This window comes from Folsomia candida, unplaced genomic scaffold (genome assembly GCF_002217175.1).
Source record: "Folsomia candida strain VU population unplaced genomic scaffold, ASM221717v1 Fcan01_Sc007, whole genome shotgun sequence".
Lineage (NCBI taxonomy): Eukaryota > Metazoa > Arthropoda > Collembola > Entomobryomorpha > Isotomidae > Folsomia > Folsomia candida.
Genome location: NW_019091199.1, coordinates 3,885,443 through 3,905,349, shown reverse-complemented (window position 1 = coordinate 3,905,349; position 19,907 = coordinate 3,885,443). Strand labels below are relative to the sequence as shown.

Here is a 19,907-nt window from a genome sequence, read left to right as displayed (position 1 = left end):
TCGGCATTGGCAAGTGACATGAGCTGCGGATTAATACTTTTTCTTTTGTAAATCAAATGCGTGCAAGGCTTAGATAGCTGGATTTATATGTAGGGCATTAATAACGAGAGCGGTAGTTTCATTACAGAATCTCGCCAGAAATATAGCACAACAAGCTCAGTAAAATGCTAACCTGAAGCCGAAATAGACTTCTTCTTTGCTCTGCCTGTTTATTGCATCAGATTGCCCATACATGCATACATGAACCTGAGCAATAATTGACCCCGTTAACGGAAACTCGCTCACTCATGCTTTTCGGTGAAATATGAATTGTCCAATACACATATTCTCGAGTTGTGAGACCGAGATTTCCTTCGTGGGCAGAGGTGAATTCTTATCGCTCCAAGCATCTTAGATTGATTTAACCCACTAACACTAAAAGTGAAAGTGGTGGTGCTTTTCATTCTACGCACTGTTGACCCAACTTGAGTAGCAATACAAATTATGCAAGATTTTCCCCCTACCATGTTTTTCTCCGATAAGTAGTGAGTTCCACATACATAGAATCACGAACGCAAGCACATTAAGACTACTAGATTTGGTCCAAGGCCGGTGAAAGTGAGGTGAACGATTTTCGTTATTTCACGATCTATAATTATTATTCTGGAAAGAAAGTTCAAATGAAAAACTTGTCAAAATGAGATTTTCCTACAAATGAAGGATTTACATCATTTCGTGATATTTATGCTGTAACATTTTGTCAACTTTAAAGCCTGAGTCAAGGCCCTCGTTGTATCGACTCTAATAAATTTTGCACACATGTAGTACACCAAATCACCCTGCATGATTTTTGCAAAATAGAAAACACTTTAGTACGTTATCAAGATGGAAAGTTGCCAATACACATAACAGCTATGACTCTGGCAAATAATAAAAATCCCAGGTCCTTATATTCTCATTATTTATGCATGTCTAATTGTATTTATAATAATGCATTTAATGTATATTTAATATATTTATGATAATGCAAAAAGTAAACGATGGTCACGATTTCGAACACTTTCTCCAGTGCGCGTGTGTATGTTATACCAGTAGGTCTGAACTTATACGTGTCCTAGGAATAAGGTTTTAATTGCACCTTTGGCCAGGAGACTCGTAGTAGATCGGATTGGAGTTAACTTTAAACTGGCTAACTTTAAAATGTAATTCTCAATTTTGGCTGTATAAGAGTGCCTTTAAAATGATTTCTTTATTTCAAATAGGCCTTGACCTTTTAGATGTGCACAATAATGCACATAAGATATACATAAGACACGTAAAGTTGAAACCCGAAGATATTTAGTCACGTGCTGAGAGAGAATCCGGTGACAAGGGTGACGAATAGGATGACATGTTTGGGGCTCCCGATTTTCACGGTGCTTCGATTGCAGAGCATTTCACCCTTATTTTCATCATCGCAGACACAGAGGGTGGCTTTTTTAGTCAAGTCTCCGGTCCCGGAAGTCGCATCCACGCACTCTCCAAGCTTCCCTTGCTGCTTGAACGAATCATCTGTGGGGTTGAAGCATCCGCGCTGGGTGATCGCCGAAATCACCATTTCCTTACCATTAGGCTCAACTATTTCTCCAGACAGTTTGAAGCATGCTAAATATTCAAATGTGGCCTTACTACCCCGTACGACCCGCTATACCACGACCATTTATTCTTAAATGTGGAGCTACTCACCTCGATACCTTGAATCACACTCATCCTGTGACCACTTGCCTTTGTCGGACTTTTTTTTGGAATCCAAGCACGGCACTTGTTCCAGGAGGGGCCTCGGAGGTTCGGTTGTTACATTCTGAAATTCGACATTTCTTGATGATCGTACGTTTATTACTTATTACGCGTGTTGGGATGATGAACAAAAAAGTCTGTTGTTGCTTACGGGGTGTGAGTAGTTGGCACCCGGTCCACTATCGATGGGTCCAGGTTTGAAAGTCGTGTCGTCGTTTTTTGCAGTTGTTCCTTCAACCATAACGAACGGGATGGTTTGAGTTTGACCTTCACCCTCGCTAATCGTAACGGTACTGATGGTTTCCTTCGATTCACAAACGTAGCAAATTATCCCTGCAACCACACAAGGAACGAAGACTTTTATACGTCATTTAGTTAGTTGAAACATATCTGGTTGTTGACCATTGTTGTCTCATTTTCTTCCTTCTTCCACAAATTCTTACCGTAGGAGGGACGCAAACAAATCACTAGAAAAATCCACAGCAGGATTTGGGTTTTCATCTTAAAAAGAGCACCGAGACACGACGATTTTTAGCAAATCAAACATCTAATAAAACGACGAGGGGTATGAGGATCTATATCCATGCGTTGAGCGCTGGAAAGTTAATTATGCTTGGTGTGGAAGAAAAACTCATTCATGATGATCAGTAATTTTGCAATGCACATTTAAGAGAAGTTTTTTTTTCATAATTACAGCATTTTAAGAGAAGTGACAGCGTCATAGCTACAACTGCTTTGATAATTATGCATACCAAAATAACTCCTACTAATCTTACACGTAGTGACCATGTGCATTTTTTCAGCTGCAAATTTCCGGCGAACTGTTATTTTTATCGATCTGGGGGTATTTGGCTTATCTCAGTTACAAACTATAAGCGCAGTAGATGATTTTTGTATTTTTGTCTGACGTGATCATAATTTATTTCAGTTAATGTGTTTTCATAAATAGTTTGAATATTTGGTATTTATTTCAAATAAAACGCATTTTTATGATTTTTCATGATTTTTCCGAGTTTAAATTACATATTATTCAGCATTAATAACAGTAATAAGTTAAGAGAAGAGAATTACGATTTGTAAGTATTGTAACACTGGACCATTCATTACTGAGGGTTTTGTTGCCACCTCAAGCAAAAGCCAACTGACGCATCCATATTTGCTGCAGCTATTTCATTGCTGTCAGTTCTAAAGTGGAGAATGAAGGGACGAACAGAAGCTAAAATTTTCACATCAATGCAATTAATCCATTAAGTAATCATTTCACAATGAAAGTTGATTTTCGTGTTTATTATCTGGCTCACATCGAACATAGGCTGAAGTGACTGCTGATGGGAAGGTCAGGTCGCAGAATCGGTCGGTGATTGATGTCCCTGAAGGTATGGCTGCAGTAGGCGTCCCCATCGGATACGAGACGCCTGGAGATGAGAAACAGGGCTATTATTTAACTATTGCTAAATTTGAACACTTCTGCTATGCACCGGGTTAGATTGTCAGTTTCTTTGCATAATGAATAATAATGAAGTCAGTTTGTGCTATGTACCTCCCATGATTATGAGATAATCTGGAATGGGTGTAGCTGCTGCACCGCAAGGCATCGGCATTGTAGGGGACGTTGCCGGCGAACCTGAAATCCTTACGTCTCCTGGACTGCAGGGGGCCCACTGACATGACACAAGTTCACAATAGGATTAGTTTCATTAAAATGTTCAACTAATTAGTCTATTTGCTATTACGTCAATGAATCTCATGCCATCCTCAGGACGAACGCCTACAGAAATTAAACAACATTAAAAGCTTCATGAATTTTAGGCTCAACTTAAGCTTATTCAACAATTTCTACTCTACACCGTTAAAAATATTGAATGTGCTACTTACAAATGGAGTAGTCCATGTTGGAAAGATGCTATCACAAACACATCGACAACAAAGTTATGCAAATTTGAAATACACAAGCTGCGTATAATGCTAGGTTGATGCTGTACATAGAACAGCAAAGAACGCCTGGACTTTTTTATGCACTCGAAAAATGAGTACTTACTGTTCCGCCCTGAAAGTTGAAAGATTGTACTTGACCAGAAATCCCTGTAAAGTACTGCAGACATCCAGGCGGGGCTAGAAATTGTCAAGGCAGTTATACAAATGTATATCAGTCGGTGTAATACAAATGTCCACTAAAGTCCGCCTCACCTCGAACAACGGAGAGGCACGGAATCGTCAAAATCTCAATGTTCCAAACCCTTTCTCTTTGCACAGTGCCACTCATGAGCAAGTTCAACGTGATGGTGTCACTCGTCCCATAATCGATGTAAACTGAAATGTAACGATTTTTTACCTCGTAATAACTTGCATTAATTATAATTTAATTATTTATTACTATGTTGTCCGTTGAGGTTGCCGCACAAGTTGGGAACAGTGCCACCTGAAGCTCTAATAGCAATTTTTTAAATCAAGTCTACCTCTGCACATAACATAAGAAAAATGGTGTCAAAATTACGTAATGGCGAGTGAGTCTGTTTTGCAAGCACCGGCATCATTGGGCGCTGTGTTGGTGGCGGTTGGAGCTGGGACTGGTCCGTCAATGTCCAAAGCTATAAAGTTGAGCCGGAGTTGGCAGACGTTGTGCGGACGGCGAACTCGCACCTGGCAAACGTTCGAACCGTCCGTGGGGGTGAATCTTGAAGGATAGTTTGGGCTTTGGAACGATGTTCCGTTCTGAGTTATAATTGCGCCGCACTGGACGACGAATCGGCAGCAGACTCCTGGACAAAACGCAGGCATTTACATACACACGTTTCCGTAGATCACACTAGGAGTGGGGTCTGCAATTTACATATGTGGGTGGATCTGTTGTTACCTAAACCCTGTGCGCAATTTCCAAGTGCCAAACCCCCAGCCGCAGCGCATTGCGTTCTGAAATAGCAAAACGGAAACAAGTGACACCAAACAGTAACACACGACGATAAGAACAATTACAACTCTGGTAATAACTAACTTCGTATGACAAATTCCATGTTCTTCACTGGAAGTCCTGCAAACTTCATTGGTGAAACGAATGATAGTGAAGAGTGGAAAAACTTTGACAAAAACATAAAAGCACACAAAATATTAAATTGGAATCACTGGTTGCAAATAATTAGAAAAACCAGCTCTTGACATACACTTTGACTGTCTGAAATGACGTTCTCTGGAACTCAAGGCAAATTCAGCATTGTCAAAATACGAAGAATTCTGAAAAGTGGGTTCGTATTCCTCCTTCAGCAACTGACTCCTGTCACTTTTGTAATGAGTTCCAATGGCGCTGACGGCATCACAGAGAAGCACCACACCCACAATCCAGGCGACCACTGAACTCTGCCGGAACTTCATTATAAATCCAATCGTACAAGGAAATGCCAATAGGAAACCAAAGGTTGTCGTATCAGTCGTATGCCAAGAGCAAAGGAAGTGACCCACAAGATTTCCCCAGATAACGCTTATATATACGAGGTCACAAAGAGGAGGGGCTCCTCATCTGCGGATTTGCATTGGTGCGAATTCTAATCCCTTTCGCATCTCCGTCGTTCCTTTACAGACTGAAAATCTCCACTTGTTTTACCATCACCATCATCATCTGTCGCCCGCATAACCATAATAATTACAACAATAACTCGTGAATTTGGCACAGGTGACCTGATATTCGATTGTATTTGGTAGTACTGCGTCCCAGCGTCAATGCTGTTGGTGCATATCATACGAAAAACCGAGGATACATGCATTCAGTCATTAGTAGGTGATCAATCATCATGCATGTTTGTCCTCAGGCTAAGAAAAAGTCCTCGTTCAATTTTAATTGTCACTGAGATAGGTAAAGATCACTCATGTATGCATTGGGCCTTAGCCATTCATTACGGTGTGCGACACTCGCAGTGATACGGAGGCACAGACATGCTTAAGTAATTGGACACATGACATGCACCGTTGCATTGCCAATTTACCAACTTACCGAATTCGGCACGGCAGAGTCTCCATCGTCCACTTGTCCATTGTTTAAAGAGGATGGCCAATACACACACATAGTATGTAAACATAGGCATTGAATAATTACAGCAGTGCCGGTGGCATACTTTGGCTTGGCGATCTCTTCTCATTTCTTTTATTATTCCATCCGCTCCCAAACTTCTGCTTGATGAAATAATTGAAAAAAATTAAGCCTGTATACCGTAAGTGGCAGCAGGCAAAAAAATTCGTATACCAAAATGTTAATATGATACTCTGTAAATTTATCAAAATCTAATTTTGGTGTTATTTTTTATGGTACCATTTAATAATAAGTCGCATTGGTTATGGTCCAAGTTTAAGCCGATCTTAAGAGAAAGTATTGGACGCTATAAAAATCACTGAGAAAGTGTGAAGTGAACTACAGTGAGACGTCATTAGTACTTATTTTATAGTCATGTATCCTTGTGAAGAAACCCTGTGCTAAAGGACGATTAAAGGGAGAACTTTATCGTTCAGGCAATATGCATATCTGCATATACGTTATGATTCAAAGGTATACACATAGTTTAGTACTGAACGTGAAATCCACTGCAATGACTTCCACCCAAGTAACCCCTTGATATCGGTCATATGTAGTTAATTCATTTAATCTCCACAAAGGCAGACGAAAAGTAAGTGAGTGCAGAAGTAAGTACAGAAAAGTCTCATCCGGCCTCTTTCTGGAAAGTCATTGCTACACCCTTCCGATTTCTTCGTAAACTGGCTCAAGTATGTCCTTCCTAGAATTAAAAATCTTCACCAATCTCATTACATACCAATTTAAATAATAACACAACTGTTCAAATAATGCATGTAAAATCCCTGTTTCGAAATCCTGAAAAATGTCAAGATTTCCCTTGATACAAGTGTTTTGTAGTTACCTGTGGTCTCTCTTTTTTAGTCGACTTTTCTTCATCCTGGACTATTTTCGAGATGTGATGCTATCGAGACGCTTAAGAGTTGCCTTACTGTCACATTGCATTTAATGAATCAGCACATGCAATGCAACTGCAATGCACCCTCCTCGTCTCACTTTTCCCAGTGATGCTTCCTCCGATGAGATGAGAAGACGTCGATGGATGGAACGTCGAATTATGATGCTCAACAAAATAACGATTAATGAGTGATTGGTAAACTATGAAAATCAAAAACTTTGTTAAATCCGTTAAAAGTTTAAAATGGGTTTGGAATCACTTTTGGCTGGCTCCAGGAGGGTGTTTGGTGGTGCTGTTGGGAAGGCAGAGTGGAGACGACGAAGGTCTGCAGGGCATACTTATAAGAAATCAACTTGTTCACCGGAAGCTCTAATTAATATCTGCCCGTTCCCACAGGAAAGTCTCTCGCCTTCTACACAGAGAGATTTCTTACCTGTTTTACTTCCTCCGAGTGCACTTATCATCATGATCACACAACGCATACGACGACGACGATGGTGGAGAAGAAAGAGGAGCTGAAGAAGAAGAAGAGGCAAAGTTTACAAAAGTCAAGTCAACAGCCCGACTTGTGTCAGTGCTTGGCTCCCGTCCGTTCATTTGGCTACCTTGTGTCATGTCATGAATTATTATACAATCGGATGCCCTCTCAGTGTCTCATTTATTTTAACATTTCAACCATTTTCTTCACTCTCTGTCCGTGGTTTCGACACAATTGCCATTGTTATATATGAATGCATCACGTTTAATTGTTTCAATAAAGTGGAATAGCATTACGTATATACGTGTTATGTAATGTTGCGGAATGATGTCCGTGTAAAATGCTCTTTAAATTAGAAGACCACTCCAGATTGATTGTACGTACAGTTTCCCATACAAAATCATAACGACGATAACAAAATAAAATACAGAAATGCACAGTTCTTGCAATTTGTGAAAGATATGCAATGCAATCATCTCCTTCCAATTGATGACTCGGCTGATATAATTCCAGGATCAACCGTTGGTGGTTGGTTAAATTCGTTAATGACCATTTTTATTCCACCATAAATACATATACACGTCGCAATTTGGAAATATCTCGGTCGTAAAAAATCCCCTCTTTCACATTCGTTAAAAATGTAATTGTAGCATATCGTAAACGGTAATCAGAGAGCAGTCCTTATGATTTGGCTAGTTTCACATGGAATTAAACTGAGAAATGGCTCAGTTTAAACCCACTGCGCCTAATAACCAAATGGCAAAGTTAAGTGGAATATTATCCTACGTGGTAATGTAGTCATAAGTTGAATTGTGTGAAACAGGAAACTTTAGTTGCATGCATTCTTTTTCGGCAAGGAAATGAATAAAGTCAAAGGCATTGCCATATTTTTCTTTCCTCACTAACCAGTCAACGCTCGATTACGAATAATTATTAAAGCACACACACACAAACACATTACATTTTACATATCTATTTGAACTGCACTTTTCTGGCGTCGTAACAATAAGGAAAATCATTCATATTATCATTCATACCAGAACTTACCACCCAACAGCATTGGACAAGTCATTCTGCGCATGCAGTATCAACGGTTATCAGGAAACGGTATAGACAGCAGCAGCCCTTGTGCAATACCCAGGCAGTGTTGATGATACCACGGGTTGTGATCCTGATACGTTGGTGTTCTGCAAGTATGTAATAAAGGAATTAACGAATCCGGATTGTTAATTTAATCTCGTCTGATGGATGGCTATCAGTCAGTTATTCTCAAACTTGCTCACAATTTTCTCACAGTCAATTCAGTAATGCAAGTACGTAAACGTATGTATCACTTGAGGAGGAAGAAGCCTTTCGTGTTGCAAAACCTTTCAAGTATTCTTGCCTAAAAACCTCTTTAGAAATTTGAAAAGTTATGAGCAGGACTACACGTAAATGTAGCTGCACAGTTCTCCTGAAGTTTGTTCTTCCCTTCGCCAAGACCAATTGTTCTTTAAAAATTAAAGGCCTGGGCAAGGATACCTTTTAAGTGGGATGGTAATGTATGCGTGAGAGTTGGGATTGCGCAAAATATCGGGAGGAAGCCTGACCTCTGTATCTGTCCGACGGGGTTTCCGACCAGCAGCAACTACTCTATGCAAATACCATTACAATTCCATTACTGAATATTAATGAAAGGTGCATATGTAATGATTTGGTGCTTATGTACATAGATTCGCAATTTCTTTCTTGACCTCGCTGTAAGGATGGCTTACTTCCATTTGAAATTAACATATGAGACTTTATCGGACCACCCTGTTAAGCTAAATTATATCTCGTAGAAATTGATCGCTATTAAATGAATCATTTTCTTTTGTGTGTGGGGGCATTCACACGAGGAAGTAGGAAACTTAAAATTACGTATTTACTTAATCAATCAGGTTAAGAGATCATACTTAATTCCAAGAGCAAGATGTAACGTGGCAGAGACTTTTTCTGTTCGGGAAAGACATCGAAATCTCGGTTCCTTGTATTGTCTGTTGTCTGCAGTCCGCATCATGTGCTGGAATGATGCTTACAAATAAAAGCTCCCTTTTTAAGGAGATGGAGAGGATTTTTAAATGACCATCTGGCATCCTGTTCCTTTCATTTTTTTAGATCTACATTGCCACCTTTAGTATTTATACTCCAAATGCCACTTAAAGCAGTTGTATTTGTCCCTCAGATTCAGGATCAGCACAAGTGGAGAAGATATACACATTTGTAAATGGATGTAATGGTTTCCGATCTCAGAGAGTCCATCCCACAACCGGCCCAACAACGCCACACAATAAAATGTATCCACATGTAACATTGTAGATGACGAACAGATATTTTTGAGACTTATCAAATAAATTCTATTAATTAAATTAGCATAACCACAACTAATTAAACATTTACCTGAATTAACCAGTAACCGCCTAATGAATGAGTAGTAATGAGAACGCGTTGCAAAATCGAAGCAGGGTTCTACAGGCATTCCGTATGCTTGGTTGGTTGGTTAGGTGCACATTTCCTTAAAATAAATTCCAAGTAAATATTTTGGTAACGATCACACTAAAGCACTTCAAATTAATAAGCCGCACGTTGTTAACAAATTGACAGAAGGTAGTTTATTATGGATGTAAAATTCTCAGTTTACAACAGTATTTTAATACGAAAACGTATGGTGAATTTCAAGGAAGTTGCATCATCATTACAGCAAGCAATATGCATACAAACTGAAGCATCGGAGAAGCAATTGGAAAATTGAGTCACATCAACCAATACCAACACTTTGCATCGGTGCACATATCTAATGTGTCTCCAATTATTAAGAACACGTCGAATGTCAGCATATGCTTGCTTTTAATGAAAATATATCACAAGTACATATATGCTTCACAGCTCCTTGCAGGGAGAGACGGGGTTCAACTCTACACACTCTCTGTGCAGATTCATGGCAGTCAGTAGATATAATCATACAATAGTTTCGCATAGTGTACGAAATATGACTCTCTGACCTTTGACATTCCATTTCAATCTCATTTGCACTCCTTTCAATGAGGAAATTCGAGTTGTATAACTGAATACTAAATCACTCGTTTAGAGATAAAGTAAATTAGATTACATCACGCGGCGCGGTACCCCAGAGCGGAACTTGCTAACTTGCCCGTTACTTTTTTAGCTTTATATTCAAACAAGTACTATGCATATGGTAGACTAGCAGTATTAACTTTTACTGAAATTTCACAAACCCAGCACATGTGTATATATTATACAGATATTTAAATACAAGAGCAGCTAAACCGAATATTATGCAATAATACTACCTCTGGGGACCTTTTTAAGGCTAAATATGATTACAAAGATTAATTGTCGTGCCTATCATCTAGACACTTTTACCATAGATAAAATTACAAAAGGGATATATAACTATTTATAATAAGTATCTCTCTATATATAGTATTTAATGTTTCGATGATGAGTACTTGTACAATGTAATCTGTGCTTGACTTTGTTACACGCATAGACCGGAGGTACTGCACCGTTAAATGCCACAAAACAACCGCAAATGAATCAGACTTATTATTATTGGTGGTGATCTACATCATCATGTTTCATGTTGGGAGCTTGAATCGCCGCATTTATAACTTCTTTTTGAGAAAGAGCCCCATCGGGTGACTGGTCATCCTGTACTCCGAAATCGTCTTTCAATGGTCTGTCACCATCGTCTTCTGCTGCATCAAGATTTTGCTCAGCGTGCACCGGTTGTTCAGCTCGATGTCCTGGAACCGGTAATACGCCAGGCTGTGGGCCAAAGTCTTCACCGCCACCGTTGTTGTTGATGTTCCCATCATCTTGCGTTTGAGGTTTAACTAGACTATCCGGTTGTCTAATTGGGGACGCACCACCAACTTCAGGCTTCATTTCATTTTCTGAAATTAACAATTCATATAAAAAATAAAAATTCAGATTAAAATGAGCAATATACAGATTTATATATAGCCAAATAGCTAAACTAGGATTTATTAGCTACACAAGCAAGCTGAATACACAAAAATAATTACTTGGGCGATCCAAAACACTGAATCTGGCTTTTAATCGTGGGAGATTGGGAGGATCAATTATGATTACGGGACCCATACCTCGGCGCCTTTCTATGCCGCTATCACCCTCATTTTTTATGATAACTTTTTTTGGATTGCTGATGGAACCATGAGATTCCATCCACCCTATTGGATAAGGCACTGGAAAGCAAGAGCATGCAATTAGTTACAGACAAAGAAGGACAAACGAGTTAGAAAACAGAAACATTTTTTTCGCCCCAAATTTTATGACCAATGCAATATGTACAAAAAATGAACAGCGTTTAATTTGTTAAAAGCAAACGATTTCAGATAAAACGAAATGGAAAAATATTGATATGAAAAGTTAAATCATGCTCACCCGCTGGATCGTTAATTAGCACAGGTTGTTCCTGGTCATCTTGATGAGCAACTTCAATGGCTGGGGCCGGAACTGGTCCCTTTTCTCCTCCCGATTTGGCTGTACTACTGCCCACCAGTTTCTGCTTTACTTCTTTCTCTAGTCTGGACACCTTATTACTTTTTTCAACTAATTGAGCCTCAAGTGAAACGATCTTGGCTTTAATTTCAGAAACTTCTTTATCTTTGTCTTGCATCTTGGCTTCTGTCTGTGTCTGCAACATTGACAAACTTGTTGTAATATTATGGTTAAATCAATGATTAATAATCATTGATCATATCATCATATGCACATACACATTGACCCCCCGGATATTTGTATGCACTTACAAGTTCATCCCTACAATTCTGGGTAGCCTGCTTAGAATTTTCAACATCATTCAAAAGTGATTTTATTTTATTCGATTTCTGGGCAATTTCCTCTTTGGCTTTTTGGTCAACAAGTTGCTCCTTTCTCAAGTTCCCTTCGACTTTATCTTTGATGTCTTGCACCTTGTCCAAACTCGCTTGCAATGCGTCATTCGTTCCGGACCTACAAAACAAGTTAGAAAACAATCTCATTTTTATTTCTTTATTACCAGTTGTAATTTACAACATACGCAAAATATTCAGAATTGTATGAATTATGAACTTACACTTGGATTATACGTGCTTCAAGGGTGTGTATCTTGAGTATCAGATCATGATTTAGGCTGGACACGGTCCAATAGTTGTACAAAAGAACAACACAAAATACGGTAAGGGCCCCAAGAAGGATATTAGACGTGCATTTGCCATGGGTGTGCATCCTCATTTTTATGTTTTGGTTTCTACCATAGGCTTAATTGTCCAATAACTATTGACCTCAGTGACAACAACATGCGCCACCGACAAAAAATATTTTATAAACCTAAAAAATAAACCTGACCACTGCACTTTCACCTTCACCACCAGCAGAATTAGAATTAACAGATTGTAAAAATTTATAGCCAGGTGGAGATCAATTAATTTGAATAATTATGTATATGACTGCAACAAAAGAGAATGTGCAATCCCTTCAAAACAAACTGATATTATATTATCTATTTCAATGGATTATCATATGGCCGTGCTAACATTTATTTACTTTTTCAAGGCAGCTTTGCCGCATACTGTGTTGCACTGCCAAAAATCACGACACATCAACAAGCAAACCTTTATGCACGCAACCTGAATCGCATTTTCCCCATGCTGCGAACTTCGAGTATCACCAATATCATTCACACGAATCCGGTCTTCGGATGTTTTAGAGATATGAAAGGATAACAACAAGTGCAGAAATTGTAGCTGTTGAATAATTCGTTAAAGTAATTTGAACAACATGTCGCTATTGCGTCGCCTGGTTGTGCCAACCTACTTGTCCCAAGCGTTGACTCGGTTTAGTTGTAAAAATAATGTCGACAGGCTTTTTTCAGCGTTATTTTTACCCAAAAACGCTTATCGAATGGTGAGCACCACCACCACCAAATTTGATCTCATGGAGTTTTTTGATGACAAGAAAAACTGGGGCGAGGGGACTGTGCGAACTGGTCGGTCTTGGACAAAAGACGAGCTCCGGCTTAAAAGTAATACAGATATTCACAAATTATGGTAAGAAAAGTACTACATACTCAAAACAGTACACACAAATAGGAATATATGATATGTGTAATCTGTATGAATATTAGATGATTGTTAAACAAAATGGGGTGAGGGTGATTGATTTGCTTCATTTGCTATATTTTCACAGGTACATTTTGCTGAAGGAGAAGAATATGTTGCTTACTATGGAACAAGCTTGTAAAGATGAGAGCGAATTATTTCCAAACCCTGAGCGTATAGATAAAGTGAGAAATTGACATTGCGTTATCGGGTTACTTACTATTACGACGACTAATGACTAATGTTTTCACCGTTTCACAGGTGGCAGAGAGTATGACGAATTTGGAGGAGGTGGTGCGAGAGAGGAACCGAGCATATTATCTTCTGGAAACGGGAACAACGGGAGAAAGGCCAGGGGCGGAGGAAGAAAACTTTCTGGGTCTTCCTGAATATAGTCAATTTAATGAATACCCCGTCCCCAAGGAGGAGAACAAGGACTATTTGAAAGCCAAGAGTGAGGAACCCGTAGTGCATCCATCCGAAAAGGCCTGGTTTTTAGTTCGGCTTAATGAGAAGCGAATTAAACAAAAAAGATGGGAGAGAAGGTATAATTCGACTGAATGATTTTATAATGCAACATTACATGCACAGACTTGGAGTATACGTACTCAGCATTACATGTCTAAAATTATTGTGGTTATGTATAACTTTCAGAGAGGCCAGGAAGGGAGTAAAGGAAATCATTGAACACTTCCCAGACGTGGACCGAGAACTTATAAAAGAAAAATTTCCAGATATCAATGTTGAACGTGTAATTGAGAGAACAAATAATAGGCATCTCGGCAACATAAAACCAAAAACATTCAAATGGAATAGGTGCTAGGACTATGCTAAACGACGGTAGAACATTTAATTACAATTGCATAACAAAAACAAACAATAAATTGAAACATTTTATGGCAAAAAATGTGTACTACTTTATTATATTTTAACTAGACTAAAGGCACAGTGGAGTCATATTGAGCGTAATAATGCAGTCCAATCTAGTGTCTTGTTGAGAACTTCATTATATGCATATGATTAATTCTGAGTCATTAATCAAAGGTAAAAGTATAAAAGTTATAATAAGTTAGTCAAATAAAAAGTGAAGACAAATCTATTGCTGTTATTTGTATGCTTAGTTTAGTTATCTCTTGATTGCCTGTCCTCGCTTGATTCTGACATTTCGATATCGGGATTAGTGAGGCTTCCAAACAACGACTTTGGAGTGCATCTTCGTTTTATTGCTGAAACTGGCGTTGTTTGAGTAAGAGACGCGCCAACCGTTTTGGAAATCGGTGTCGTTGCCTGAGGTGTATTAAAATTAACGTAATACACGTATATTTGACATTGACACATCCTTGTTTCATTAATCTCACTAACCTCAAATTGTTTACTTCGGTACTGAGCAAATTCCCTCATTATCTTTGTCCGGGAAGAATTAGTAATTCCAAATGACGGCACTCCAGATTTACCAAGGTCAGCTGCCTGTAGCTGGCGACGTTGCCTGAAAGGTGCATCTAGATTGAATGGCTCGCTGGTATCTTCCCTGAATAGTTCCGGAGTCAACATCAGCTTGATATTTTTCTGCAAGGATGCCCGAATCGCAATTCTTTGAGACAAAATGCTGTGGCTAGCCGACTTTGGTTTCCTCTGGATAGCATCGTTTTGACGCCGACCCAGTGTGAGTGAACGTAGATGACAAGGCGTTGTTACCGGTGTTTTATTTTTGGAGTTCAAAGTGGAAGGGGAGACCGACAAATTCCCAAATTCCAAGTCCTGTGCAGACAATCCACAAAGAAATATAACTTTTAGTTTCTAGAATAAACATGTTTTGTTAACATAATTGAACTAAACCAAAACGGTTTGGTTTGGTTGAGTTTGTTTTTGTTGTCTCACTAATTTTTTCAAGATGGAACCATGATCCCCTCGAATCAACTTGGTCAGAGCATCTGAATTTAGATTTTCATTCAAAACTACTTCAATCATTTCTTGAACTTCCATTTAAATATATCGAAATAAAAAAAATAAAATTGCCAGTTTACAAATGTAGAAGTTATCAATATTTCAAAATTGCAAATTTGCAATGCGTGTACATGAGCAGAGTCCCGCCGCAGACAGCCAAGTTGAGTCGTCTGCCTGATCGTGCGTGAGCCATGTTGTACCGCCCGCCATCTACCATCTACCCTATGCTACCATACAGCATCTACTTTTTTATCATCTACCTTTTTTCAGCATCTACCTTTCTAAAAATCTCAAATTCCCCAAAAATGTTAAAGTGCCCCAAATCTTCGGTATTTATAAATCCACCCCCACAATTTTTATGGGGCAACGTGAGATACATTGGGGCAACGTGAGATTTTATTTCATATTGGGGTATCGTTCGTTTTTTAGCGAGCGAAGCGAGCAGGTTAGGTTAGGTTAGATTCATTTGGAATGGACTTTTTCACTCATTATCCCTTAATTATTAGGTTAGGTTAGATTTACTAGTTACGGGAAAAGTGTGAAATGCTTAGCTAGCTAATCTAGCTAGCTAGCTAGCAGAGCTACCTAGCCTAGCTAGCTAGCTAGGTAGCACAGCTACCTAGCCTAGCTAGCTAGCTAGCTAGCACAGCTACATAGCCTAGCTAGCTAGCTAGCACAGCTACATAGCCTAGCTAGCTAGCTAGCACAGCTACCTAGGTTGTATCTATCCTAGCTAGCTAGGTTGTAACTAGCCTAGCTAGTTAGGTTGGCTAACTAAACATTTCACACTTTTCCCGTACCTAGTAGATCTAACCTAACCTGCTCGCTTCGCTCGCTAAAAAACGAACGATACCCCAATATGAAATAAAGTCTCACGTTGCCCCAATGTATCTCACGTTGCCCCATAAAAATTGTGGGGGTGGATTTATAAATACCGAAGATTTGGGGCACTTTAACATTTTTGGGGAATTTGAGATTTTTAGAAAGGTAGATGATGAAAAAAAAGGTAGATGATAAAAAAGTAGATGCTGTACGGTAGCATAGGGTAGATGGTAGATGGCGGGCGCTACAACATGCGTGAGCCTTGTGACTTGACGAGCGGGTGTTTTTTAGTTAAATTATGCTAATAAATAATAACAAAAAATAAAACGAATCTGAATATCAGATTCTATAATCCAAAACTAAATAGACATCAACACGGATGGATTTAAATTTGAAATTTGTGTTCCCTGTGCAGTCTGAGACGATTATTTTTACAATTACTTTGCAGGTCATATAGGTCATATGCGTAGGTTAACCATTTTGTTGTCAGTCATGATTTGATTTGAGTCCTATGTATGTACGTAATGCACCAATTGGTGATTCACCATTTTGTAGAGTACCATTACCATAAACATGCAACTACGTACGCAACTACTTCGGTGAGACGAGAGCGAGTCTCTGCTGACATTGCGGGACGATTTGCTTCATTCTCGGAATCCTGTGAAACACCCACTTTGCTGCCTTTTCAACCTGTTTTGGTGGAAGGAGGATTCATATTATTTCACATCACGGGAATATTATATTCTCCTGCGACGACAGTGGAAGGTAAAAATTAATCAGTCACTTTATTACCAAATTCTTTAAAAATACAAATGTGAGTAGGTATTTGTTGATTTAAAGCTTATTCTGTTTTATTTTTTAGACAATAGAAACCCCTCACTGGGTGGGTTCTTCAAAATCAAGAATGATCGGCGGCCTGTTCATTTACAACCACAAGGGGGAGGTGCTGATATCACGGGTGTATCGAGATGACATTGGACGCAATGCAGTTGACGCATTTCGGGTCAATGTCATCCACGCAAGACAACAAGTTCGATCCCCCGTTACAAATATTGCTCGAACCTCCTTCTTTCATGTTAAGGTAGACAAAAAGTACTGAACTTAGAGAATTTTTAAATTGAGCTAAATAAAAACTATTTTCAGAGAGCCAATATTTGGGTTGCGGCAGTCACAAAGCAAAATGTCAACGCCGCAATGGTTTTTGAATTTTTGTTAAAAATCATTGACTGTATGCAATCATACTTTGGAAAAATTTCGGAGGAGAATGTTAAAAACAACTTTGTTCTCATTTATGAACTTTTGGATGGTACGCTACATGGTTCAATATCAAAAATCACATTTTACATTTCTGTATGTGTATTTTAAATAGAAATATTGGACTTTGGCTATCCCCAAAATACGGATTCTGGAGTTTTGAAGACGTTCATCACACAACAAGGGGTCAAATCACAAACAAAGGAGGAGCAAGCACAAATTACATCACAAGTCACGGGACAAATTGGCTGGAGGCGTGAGGGGATCAAATATCGAAGGAATGAACTATTCCTGGATGTTTTAGAATTTTGCAATCTCTTAATGTCACCACAAGGTAGGACAAATTATTATTCAAAATCTAACGAGCTAAAACAAAACAAGATTACTGTCGGAAGGTAATTGACTGCAACATAATTTGCAATTGATTTCAGGTCAAGTGTTATCTGCTCACGTTGCTGGAAAAGTAGTAATGAAATCATTTTTGTCTGGGATGCCCGAGTGTAAATTTGGAATAAACGATAAGGTTAGAGCGCTAAAAATAAAAATATTTTCATTCTTATAAAATTGAATGGTCTTTAGAGGAATTACAAGTATGATGATGGTTATTACTTTGCAGATCGTCATGGACTCGAAAGCTGGGAAAGGGTTAAACACTGATGAGCAAGTTCGAACCTCTGGGAAGCCTGTCGTGGTTATCGATGATTGCCAATTCCATCAATGCGTCAAACTCTCAAAGTTTGAAACTGAACATTCCATTTCATTCATTCCACCTGACGGAGAATTTGAACTCATGAAGTATTTCTAATAACTTTTCTTAACTGCTAGACTTTCATTTACTCATAAAAATAATATTACCCCCTTTTAAAAATTAGGTATCGTACAACGAAAGACATTTCTCTTCCTTTCCGAGTAATTCCACTTGTTCGTGAGGTTGGACGCACTAGAATGGAAGTGAAAGTGGTTCTCAAATCCAACTTTAAGCCCTCACTTCTTGGACAAAAAATAGAATGCAAAATTCCAACTCCACTGAATGTAAGAAGTGAATTTACATTTGATGTTGCATGAAATAGTTTTATGATTTATCACTTGATTTAATTTTATTTGTTGCAGACGTCTGGCGTGCAGTTGATCTGCATGAAGGGAAAAGCCAAGTACAAGGCTTCAGAAAATGCTATAGTTTGGAAGTGAGTCATTTTCATGATATTTGCACATAATAAATTCTCAAGTTTCTTTTAAAATGTATTTTATGCAATTTTTCCTTATAGAATCAAGCGCATGGCTGGCATGAAGGAAACGCAATTGTCTGCAGAAATTGAGTTACTTGAAACGGACACCAAGAAAAAGTGGACGCGTCCTCCAATCTCATTAAACTTTGAGGTATTATACATACATATAAATAATATCCATTACATACGATTATATATTTATACTCGTACAAGAGACATTCTGATGGTAAATTCAATTATTACTTCAGGTCCCGTTTGCCCCTTCTGGCTTCAAAGTCCGATATTTAAAGGTTTTTGAATCTAAATTGAACTACTCTGATCACGAAGTTATTAAATGGGTGAGATATATTGGACGAAGTGGATTGTATGAAACTAGATGTTAGAGGAAAACGCAACTAACTACCAAGACAAATTACACTCCTGTCGCTCTTGTTCTTTAAAAATCTCAAACTTATATTTTACCAATCAGAATTTCTTGTTGAAATTATATTTAAAAAATTGTTAATAAGTTATTAGACTTTATCTTGAAGAAAAATTAAGAATGACTCCGGTGAAAATGTCCAAATATCTCTATCTATAATTATTACATTTCTTTGGGTGAACCTCGAATTGTAGAGGGTTGCAAGTTTTTGTTTCTGAACACGACGATGGCAACATATAGAAGTATGGACCAGGGACAGAATAACAAAAATGTTAATAGATATACATCAACAACAAATGTACCAGATCAGATCTATTAGTGTACAATCAAATGTGCTGAATTAGTAAAACGACTCACAATTACACTTGAGAATTAACAGTATTACTTACGATTAGTTTATTCACATCTATTTATCATCAACGATGCATACGTGGACAACAAATCATTCCATAGTAAATTCAATTTTCAAACATTATTGTCAGTTATTACAAGTCAAGCATGACTTTTTCCAATCGAATGGTGATCATAACCATTGGAATATTGGAAATTAATAAACCATTTCAAAATGGAAATGTACATAAATATTTGTAAGTATGAATGTACTCTGATTATTGTAGTATGTATGTAGTCGTAGTAGACGTGCATATGCACAGTACTGTTCGTACTGCTCCCACGTGGTATACCCCCTCATATTGGTTTAATAATAATACGAATACGACTAGGAAAATCTAATTAAATTAATATTGACCAAGTTCATACACGATATGATACAGTAGATATCTTGTGCACAAGTCGTGGATGTTTTGTTTCTTTGGACGACAAAGAAATGGCATATTTACCATAGCGTTCTGCACACAAAGGGCTTTCAGACCGAACGGCTTGAACCCATGTATATCCATCCATCCGACTAAA

General features: G+C 38.3%; 6 protein-coding genes and 1 long non-coding RNA gene across 11 annotated transcripts; 3 read left to right on the top strand and 4 right to left on the bottom strand.

Moving 5' to 3' along the window:
* Positions 1-1,252: 1,252 nt before the first annotated feature.
* On the bottom strand, positions 1,253-2,395 carry LOC110852633. Its single transcript, XM_022100741.2, has 4 exons — positions 2,199-2,395; positions 1,907-2,088; positions 1,705-1,819; positions 1,253-1,623 (listed from the first exon to the last, which is right to left on the bottom strand). The coding sequence occupies exons 1-4, from the start codon at positions 2,254-2,256 to the stop codon at positions 1,322-1,324; spliced, it is 657 nt and encodes a 218-aa protein (XP_021956433.1). The 5' UTR covers positions 2,257-2,395; the 3' UTR covers positions 1,253-1,321.
* A 306-nt stretch (positions 2,396-2,701) lies between these two features.
* On the bottom strand, positions 2,702-5,249 carry LOC110852632. Its single transcript, XM_022100740.2, has 12 exons — positions 4,914-5,249; positions 4,748-4,829; positions 4,610-4,665; positions 4,250-4,514; positions 4,130-4,182; positions 3,943-4,065; positions 3,794-3,867; positions 3,631-3,658; positions 3,489-3,523; positions 3,296-3,416; positions 3,057-3,170; positions 2,702-2,971 (listed from the first exon to the last, which is right to left on the bottom strand). Exons 1-12 carry the CDS (start codon positions 5,119-5,121, stop codon positions 2,859-2,861), a joined length of 1,272 nt encoding a protein of 423 aa, XP_021956432.1. The 5' UTR covers positions 5,122-5,249; the 3' UTR covers positions 2,702-2,858.
* Positions 5,250-5,427: 178 nt separating this feature from the next.
* LOC118436302 lies at positions 5,428-7,425 on the top strand. Its single transcript, XR_004835338.1, has 3 exons — positions 5,428-6,501; positions 6,674-7,030; positions 7,104-7,425. It is a non-coding gene; the product is annotated as an uncharacterized LOC118436302 (long non-coding RNA).
* A 2,364-nt stretch (positions 7,426-9,789) lies between these two features.
* LOC110852481 lies at positions 9,790-12,799 on the bottom strand. 2 transcript variants are annotated; one of them, XM_022100568.2, is made up of 5 exons: positions 12,305-12,799; positions 12,000-12,201; positions 11,632-11,884; positions 11,253-11,432; positions 9,790-11,120 (listed from the first exon to the last, which is right to left on the bottom strand). In XM_022100568.2, exons 1-5 carry the CDS (start codon positions 12,460-12,462, stop codon positions 10,774-10,776), a joined length of 1,140 nt encoding a protein of 379 aa, XP_021956260.1. In that variant the 5' UTR covers positions 12,463-12,799; the 3' UTR covers positions 9,790-10,773. The 2 variants fall into 2 exon arrangements, with proteins under 2 accessions (XP_021956260.1, XP_021956261.1); XM_022100569.2 differs by lacking the exon at positions 11,253-11,432.
* Positions 12,800-12,899: 100 nt separating this feature from the next.
* On the top strand, positions 12,900-14,235 carry LOC110852402 (39S ribosomal protein L47, mitochondrial). The gene is made up of 4 exons (XM_022100471.2): positions 12,900-13,277; positions 13,417-13,513; positions 13,590-13,873; positions 13,983-14,235. Exons 1-4 carry the CDS (start codon positions 13,009-13,011, stop codon positions 14,149-14,151), a joined length of 819 nt encoding a protein of 272 aa, XP_021956163.1. The 5' UTR covers positions 12,900-13,008; the 3' UTR covers positions 14,152-14,235.
* LOC110852403 lies at positions 14,221-15,497 on the bottom strand. 4 transcript variants are annotated; one of them, XR_004835267.1, is made up of 4 exons: positions 15,353-15,443; positions 15,207-15,259; positions 14,691-15,086; positions 14,221-14,615 (listed from the first exon to the last, which is right to left on the bottom strand). XR_004835267.1 is itself a non-coding variant. In XM_035853641.1 (4 exons), exons 1-4 carry the CDS (start codon positions 15,480-15,482, stop codon positions 14,451-14,453), a joined length of 732 nt encoding a protein of 243 aa, XP_035709534.1. In that variant the 5' UTR covers positions 15,483-15,497; the 3' UTR covers positions 14,221-14,450. The 4 variants fall into 4 exon arrangements, 2 of the variants coding, with proteins under 2 accessions (XP_035709534.1, XP_035709535.1); XR_004835268.1 differs by having other exon boundaries at positions 14,691-15,125; positions 15,353-15,367; XM_035853641.1 differs by having other exon boundaries at positions 14,691-15,125; positions 15,404-15,497.
* A 1,186-nt stretch (positions 15,498-16,683) lies between these two features.
* On the top strand, positions 16,684-19,376 carry LOC110851719 (AP-2 complex subunit mu). Its single transcript, XM_022099603.2, has 10 exons — positions 16,684-16,859; positions 16,957-17,175; positions 17,238-17,400; positions 17,464-17,682; positions 17,780-17,871; positions 17,965-18,143; positions 18,221-18,380; positions 18,459-18,532; positions 18,614-18,725; positions 18,823-19,376. The coding sequence occupies exons 2-10, from the start codon at positions 16,999-17,001 to the stop codon at positions 18,955-18,957; spliced, it is 1,311 nt and encodes a 436-aa protein (XP_021955295.1). The 5' UTR covers positions 16,684-16,859; positions 16,957-16,998; the 3' UTR covers positions 18,958-19,376.
* The last annotated feature ends 531 nt before the right edge of the window (positions 19,377-19,907 follow it).